General features: G+C 42.5%; 1 protein-coding gene across 1 annotated transcript in view; it reads left to right on the top strand.

The window, feature by feature from the left end:
• CES1 (carboxylesterase 1) overlaps positions 1-8,208 on the top strand; it is a 67,735-nt gene that overhangs the window by 19,644 nt on the left and 39,883 nt on the right. The window contains 1 exon segment of the mRNA XM_029925817.1: positions 5,515-5,664. Coding sequence (XP_029781677.1) covers positions 5,515-5,664 — 150 coding nt within the window.

Below are 8,208 nucleotides of genomic sequence, written 5' to 3' on the forward strand. Positions count from 1 at the left end.
CCTGGAGCCTGCTTCCGGTTCTGTGTCTCCTTCTCTCTCTGCCCCTCCCCCTCTCATGCTCTGTCTCTCTCTGTATTAAAAATAAATAAAACATTTTAAAAAATTAAAAAAAAAAGAACTAAAGATACAAATAGGTTGGAAGTAACAATGGATTCTTGGATATAATACCAAAAGCATAATGAAAAAAGAAAAAAATAGATAGATTTCATCAAAATTAAAAATTATTGTGCATCAAAGGACAATAAGGACAATATGAAGAAGGTGGAAAGACAACCCACGGAATGGGAGAAATATTTGCAAATCACATCTAGTAAAACCTTGGATTGAGAGTAATTTATTCTGTGAATGTTCTGCAAGACAAGGAAATATTAAAAAAAAAACTTAACTTGATAAATGGGCAGTGTCTTGCAATACAAGTAGTACATGATGCCAAACATCACATGATCACACCTGAGCCATTGATTCTTCTTTCTCTCTCTTGCTGGGGGATTGTGGGTGATCATCTCCCGTGCTCAGATGTTCAGTCTCAGGCCATTGTGTTTGGCAGAAATCAGTGATTTTTCAAAATATTGGAAGGTGCCCACAACTGGGACTAGTATACTTTTTGTCACTTCAAAGCACCTATGGACAGTCCTTTGCTTTTGCGTATAAGAGTAAGCTTAGGAATGCTTTACTTCATGCCAAATCGGTTGCCTGAGATGTAGACCCTTTTCTTTGCTGCATTTTTACCAGTTACTTAAACACGGTATATGACAAAAGTTTATTAATACTGTATATAGTCAGCATCTGTGTGAGCATACGCAATGGCCCCCATGCAGAAAAACGTTGGAAGGAAAGGCAGTAAGAAAAAGGAGATGATTATGGTGGAAGTTAAGAAGGAAATCATTGAGAGTTAAGAACGAGGTATGTGAGTGGCCGAAATTGCAAGATTTTATGGGAAGTCTATGTTGAGTATTTGCACAATATGAAAGCAGAAGGAAGAAATAAGGGGGCTAGATGCAGCAAAAGGAGTCAGCAGAATATTAAAGCACTCACTACATGTTCTTGAAGAGGTAGAAAAGCTGCTTCTGGATCGGATAAATGAGAAGCAGCTAGCAGTTGATACTGTGATACTTCTACGAGAAGGCAAAGGCCTTGTACACTGGCCTCATAAGTAAACTGTCAGATATGTCAACAGAAAATGAAGAAGGCTTCAAGGCAAGGAGGGAGTGGTTTGACAACTTTAAGAGAAGTGGCATCCATAGTGTTGTGAGGCACGGAGAGGCTTTGAGTTCAGATGTTAAGCAGCTGAGGCATTCACTACCAAGTTCAAGAAGCTCATGGTTTCTAAGTGTTACCTGCCAGAGTAAGTTTTTAACTGTGATGGGATGAGGCTGTTTGGAGAAAAGATGCCAAAGAGGATCTACATTACAGAAGAGAATGCGTTGCCCAGTCACAAGCCCATGAAAGACCGTCTCACTCTCTTGTGCTAATGCAAGCTGGATCTTCAGATTCCACAAGCCTTCAAGAAATGCAAGGTGCAGAAAAGCCAGTTAAACATTGTATGGAGGTCCGACAGCAAAGCTTGGCTCACTCATATCTTGTTCATTGAGTGGATCAATGAGGTCTTCAGTCCTGCAGCACAGAAATACCTTTTGGAAAATCATCTGCCACTCAAAGCGTTGCTGGTTATGGATAATGCTCCTGTCATCCTCTAGGCTTTGAGGACAAGGACCTACTGGAGGAATTCGAGTTCCTTAAGGTCAAGTTCCTTCCTCCCAACACCACTTCATGCATCTGGGTCAGCAGGTCACTTCGAACTTCAAAAAGCTTTACACTAAAGCACTATTTCAGCGATGTTTGAAGTGACCAAAGGAACAAACCTTACCCTGTGAGAGTTTTGGGAAAATATTTCCACATTGTGAACTGCCTCAAAATCATTGATAAAGCCTGGGATGGGGTCACCAAGAGAAGCCTCAATTCAGCTTGGAGAAAACTGTGGCCTGATTGCATTCTTGGACATGACTTCGAGGGGCTTGCTCATGAACAGGAGCCATCAGTTGGCCATGTCCTTGGGGAAAACCACGGGGCTGGAGGCGAATGAGGATGACATTTAAGAGCTGGTGGGGACACGTGGCCAGGACCTAGCCACCAACGAACTGATGGCTCTGCATCGTGAGCAACAGCAAGAGGTTATGGAGGAGATCTCATCAGCAGAGGAGGAGAAAAAGGCAGAGGAATCCCTCACTTCAAACGAGATGAGGAAGATATGTAGAATGTGGAGAACAGTGAAACATTTCGTAAAAAAGCACCATCCAGATAAGGCTGTAGCTGCGTGAGCGATGGATCTGTTTAATGACAATGCAATGTCACGGTTCTGTGAAATCCTCAAAAGGAGGCAAAAACAAGTGTCATTGGATAGGTTCCTTGCTAAATCTGCATGTGAAGAAAAAGATTCCACTGAGCCAATAGAGAGCAGTGATTTCGTTAGTGAGAGTGAAAGTCATCCTGTATGATAACCCACCTCTTTCTTGTCTCCCTCACACCAGCCAGGATGGTTTTCAAAGGTAAGCGTAGATTAATTTGTTTATTTTGCTTTATATTTTGTATTTTCTTTATTATTTTGTATTATATTACAGTATTGTAATCTTTTTTATAAGAATATTTTTAGGTTGTGGAATGAATCATCTGAGTTTCCCTTATTTTTTATGGGGAAATTTGCTTTGATATACAAGTGCTTTGGATTACAAGCATATTCCAGAATGAATTATGCTCACAAACCAAGGTTTTACTGTATATGATAAGGGTCTCTTATTTGAAATATATGAAGGACTCTTCAACTCAACAAAAAGCCAAATAACTCAATTCAAAAGCAAAGAATTGAATGGACATCTTTCTAAAATAGATATACAAATTAATAATAAGCCCATGAAAGGGTGATCAACAGCTAATAATGGGAAGGCAAATCAAATCAAATCACAGTGTCCTACCACTTCATAACCGCTACCGTGGCTGTCATAAAAGAGCAAGTAAACAAACGAAAACCAGAAAATAACAATGTTATTGAGAATGTGGAGAAACTGGAACTCTCATATATAGCTGGTGGGAATGGTATATGCCATGTGGAAAATGGTTTGGCTATTCCTCAAAAACTTAAGCCTAAAATTACCATATAACTCAGCAATGCCACTATAAGGATATACCCGAGACCATCGAAAACAATAATTTGACATTAATGTTCATAGCAGTCTTATTTAGAGAGACCAAAAAGTAGTAACAAAGCCAAAGGTCCATCAGCCAATGAAAGGATGAACAAAATGTGGTATCTACATACAATGAGTTATTATTTGGCTGTAGTGAGAAACGAAATGCTGATGCATGCTACAACACTGTTGAATCATGAAAACATGCTAAGCGGAAGAGCCAGACACAAAAGGCCACATACGTGGTTCCATTTATATGAAATGTCCAAATAGGCAAATGCACAGAGACAAAAAGCTGTTTCCAAAGGAAGGAGGGTGTGGGCTTCTGTTTAGGGGGCCGGAAGTGTTCTGCACCTAGATATTGGTGATGGCTGCACAACATTCTTAACGTGCTGAACGCCCCTGACTTACACACTTAGAAATGGTTACAGTGGTGAATTTTATATTATGTTTATTTTACATAAAAAAAAACCCACTCCTGTTACAAAAATGAAGAGGCAAGCCACAGACTGGAACAAAATATTCACAACATAATTATCTGACAAAAAAATTCATATCCAGAATATGAGAACTCTTACAATTCAACAATGAAGAGACAAACAATCCAATTACAAATGGATAAAAAGCTTGAAGGGATACTTCACGAAACAAGGTATATGAAAGCCTTTTGGCAGATGAAAAGGCACTCAAAAAGTTAGTAGTCGTCAGGGAGATGCAAAATAAACTTCAAGTGAGGAAAACATTTACACCTACTAGAATGGCTAATATTAAAAACACAGAAGTGCCTGGGTGGCTCAGTTGGTTTAGCCTCGACTCTTGGTTTTGACTCGGGTCATGATCTCCTGGTTGGGGAGTTTGAGTCGTTATTGGGCTCTGAGCTGACAGTGTGGAGCCTACTTGGGATTCTCTCTCTCCCTCTCTCTCTGCCCCTCCCATGTTCTCTCTCTCACTGTTAAAATAAAATTAAAAAAAACTTAAATATAACACACAAACCATACCCAGAACTACTGCCAAGAATATGGGATATTCAGAAATACCATGTACTTCTGGAAGGAGTGGAAAATGGTCTAACCATTCTGAAAAGCTGTCAGTTTCTTACACAGTTTAACGTACACCTACCGTTACTCACCCATGCTACTCTTAGATAGTCACTGAAGAAAAGTGAAAGCATATGTTTTTACAAAAGACTTGTAAATGGATATCCCTAGTGGCTTTAATCATAATACCACCAAACCGGAAAGAACCTAAAAGTCTATCATCAGATGAGTGGATAAAGATACTGTGGTACATCCATGCAGTAGCATACTACTTGGTAATAAAAAAAAATCACCTACTGATAAATGCACTAACATGCATGAATCTCAAAAACACTACACTGAGGAAAAGAAGCCAGACACAACAAAGTATATGTATTGTGTTATTCCAGTTACGTGGAGGTGGAGGACAGGCAACCTTCATCTGTGGTGACGGACTAAAAACATTGACTGGCTCTTGGTAGAGTGACTACAAAGACATACAAGGGAATTTTCCAGAGTGATAGAAATGCTCCGTATACCTTGGTGTGGTGATGACATGAATGTCAGCGCCTTTGTAAACACTCATCAAACTGCATCATTAAAATCTGCGTTTTTTATTGCCCATAAATGATACTTCAATTAATAGAGAGGAGAGAGAGAAGGAGAGGAGAGGAAGCAGAGATGATGAGCAAAGGCAGGTCTTGCTAGAAGGGATTTAGACAGAGAAGCCAGTAACCGGAGGGAAGCTGAGACCAAGAGTACGTGTGTTTGTGTGTGCCTGCGTGTGTGGCGCTGTGTGTGTGTTGCACATATGTGTGTGCATGTTAACGGGAGACTCTGTAAGCATGTTTGCTGCTGAAGGCAGTGGTCCAGTAGAGAAAATTTGGCGATGCAGGGAAAGAAGGGCAGAATTACAAAGCAAAGATCTTCAGCTGAAGAGAGGAAAGAATGTTGAAAGCGGGGAATAACTTTGTTCGCTTTGTCTCCAGACGGTTGAACCATGGTCAGTGACAAGAAGTCACAGGGAGGTAGGTCTTGGCTCAGGAAGAAAGGCTTTTAGAGAAGTAAAAAACTATTACCGTCTCAGAGCCCTGAGGGCTCATGAGCTCCTGCCACCAGGGGCGTAGGGGCTGCTGTGGCAGGAAGTGCTGGCCTCCAACGAAGAAGAGGGAAGTTGGCGTAGTTCAGGTCACCTGTCTTCTCTGAGCTGTCCCACCATGGGTCTGTGGGGCCAGGATCAGCTGGGCGGGGCTGGGGTGCAGACCCCGCTCCCTTGCGCAAGCGCACTGGCCTCAGGCCCTTTCCTGCCTCTGCAGATGCTGGTGCACCTGTCTACTTCTATGAGTTTCAACACTGGCCCCAGTGCTTAAATGACACAAGGCCAGCTTTCATGAAAGCCGATCACTCTGATGAAATCCGCTTCGTCTTTGGAGGTGCTTTCCTGAAAGGCGACATTGTCATGTTTGGTAAGAAACTGGCTTCGGGGGCTTCTGCTCTTGCAGGGACTGGAGCTTGGGATGCACTGGGGAGAAGACATGATCCCCCGCTGTTAGCACGAAGCCCCTCACCTGCCCAATATTATGCGAGAGTCCAGTGGGCCGTGGGTTAGGATTTAACCTATGGTTTGCAAACACAGCCATTCCCTGGCGAATGCCCCCCTCTTATTTTTAGAAACCAAGATGAAAAGGAGTTGCCAGCATTTGCTTGATAAGTGTTTCTCTTCATACTAAAGCCTGAAGGGGTGGGCACTTGGGGGGCGCTCAATAGATCTATTTTTTTTAATTAGAATCACTTTCTTCCTTCTCTCTGACCATCTTCCTTGCCCTTTCCAGAACCGTTGATGGGGCTACCATCCAGGGCTTTAAAAGGAACAAACAAACAAGCATGTTTTTCATAATTCCAGCCCAAAGTAGTCGGACCCAGGTGATCTGATGTAGACGCTTGTGAACTGTTGCTAGCAAGCTTAGCTCATTCATTCCTGAACTTATGACCTGTTTAGTGCTCAAAATAAGAAGCCAGTCATATGAGGTTATCAACAGAAAAAAACTGTAGGAACGACCCCCTCTAGATGTCACTAAAGCATTTTGTTTAAGACATTTCACAATACAGGCTCTTAACGTGTTCACACTGGCTTCTTGACGATGGGGATAGAGCCTTCGCCTGAGTATGTGCTCTGAGGCCGATTCATTATGTGACATATTCGTTCCCATCCTTATAATACAGGTAATAACAGCCTACCTCCTAGGTTGTCTTAAGGATTAAATGAAACAATTCTCAAAGGGCATACGGCGAGTGCTCCCTGTTACTATTACTCAGCAGCCATCACTGAGCTCATACTATGTGATGGGCACAGGAATCTCCAAATGGGACAAAATGAACCTCATGTGTATCAAAGACAAAATTCCTTAATATCTAAAGAGCTCTTGGAGGGGCGCCTGGGTGGCTCAGTCGGTTAAGCGTCAGACTTCAGCTCAGATCATGATCTCATGGTTCGTTAGTTCAAGTCCCACGATGGGCTCTGTGCTGACAGCTCAGAGCCTGGAGCCTGCTTCGTATTCTGTGTCTCCCTCTCTCTCTCTGTCCCTCCCCTGCTCACGCTCTGTCTCTCAAAAGTAAATAAACATTTAAAAAATTTGAAAAAAAATAAAGAGCTCTTGGGATGCCTGGGTGGCTGAGTTGGTTAACTGTCCAACTCTTGATCACAGCTCAGGTCTTGATCTCAGGGTCGTGAGTTCAAGCCTCTCATTGGGCTCCACACTGGGCATGAAGCCTACTTCAAAAATATAGATAGTTAGAGATAGAGATATGTGATATATATCTATAAATATATATGGTATATAATATATATATATATAAAGAGCTCCTAAAATCAATGGGAAAAGAACAACCCAGTAAAAAACTGGGCAGTATATAAATCAACAGTTTATGGCAAAAGAAACGCATGTGTCTTTTAAGCATGAAAATCCACTCGACCTCACCCATAACTAGAGGACTGGGCACTAACCTGGACTGAGAAATCCTTTTCTCAGCCATCAAGGGGGAAGAGCAATACATTTTACATAATATATTGGAGCAGGTGTGGGGAGACAGGCAACCTCATATATCAATAGAAAATTTAAAACGCAGCTGGTCTTTACCCTAGCAATTCAACTTCTAGAATTTTTTTGTGCAGTTATACACAGGCAGAGGTTTAGGCACACATCAAAGCATTGCTTCTACCAGCAAAAGATTGGAAACGATGCAGAGATCCACCAAGAGAATATTGGATGCGTGAAGTGTATATTCATATGTAATTGAATATATGCATCTTTATGTATTATACATTCATAGAGCAATCCATGTAAGGTTTATAGGCGACAGTGCAGAACTGTCTCCCGGATACAATTTTAGTAAAAAGAGAAAGACGCAGAATGTATGTTCATATGATAGCGAGTGTGTAGAAAGGTGCCTGCCGAAACCTTGCACATGTGTGGCCTGTGTGGGGTGACACTCAGGAAGCGATGGTTGCGTCCGAGGCTGGTAACTAACTGGGCATCTGGAAGGAAGAGATGGGAGGGAACTTCTTTTGTCAGATACTCTTCCTGCATTTTGGATTTTGTCCTTTGAGCAAGTATTCCTTTATCAAATATGCCATACTTCTTACTTTTGCGAAGGGAGTGCTAGAAAGAGAGAGGAGGTGGTCTCTGAGCCCAGGAAACTTGCAGGCTCATGGGAGTGGCTGGAAGAGCATTGGTTAGACAGGGAAGCTACGTGATCACCTCCTCCATTTGAAGCCAGGAGGCCTTGGGCGAGGCCTGGCTGCCCTGGGCCTCAGTAGGTGCAGGTACAAAATGAGCACACCGATGGAGTGGTGCGCCGGTGAGAGGATCCCCGCGGGAAGGGAGGTGTGAAGGTGATTCAGCAGACCCGAGGCACCTTGGGCTTCTGGTGAATCCATGCGAGAGCCGGATTTTGTGATCCTTCAGAAGGAGCCACCGAGGAGGAGAAATTGCTGAGCAGGAAGATGATGA

Source organism: Suricata suricatta, chromosome 16 (assembly GCF_006229205.1).
Source record: "Suricata suricatta isolate VVHF042 chromosome 16, meerkat_22Aug2017_6uvM2_HiC, whole genome shotgun sequence".
Classification (NCBI taxonomy): domain Eukaryota; kingdom Metazoa; phylum Chordata; class Mammalia; order Carnivora; family Herpestidae; genus Suricata; species Suricata suricatta.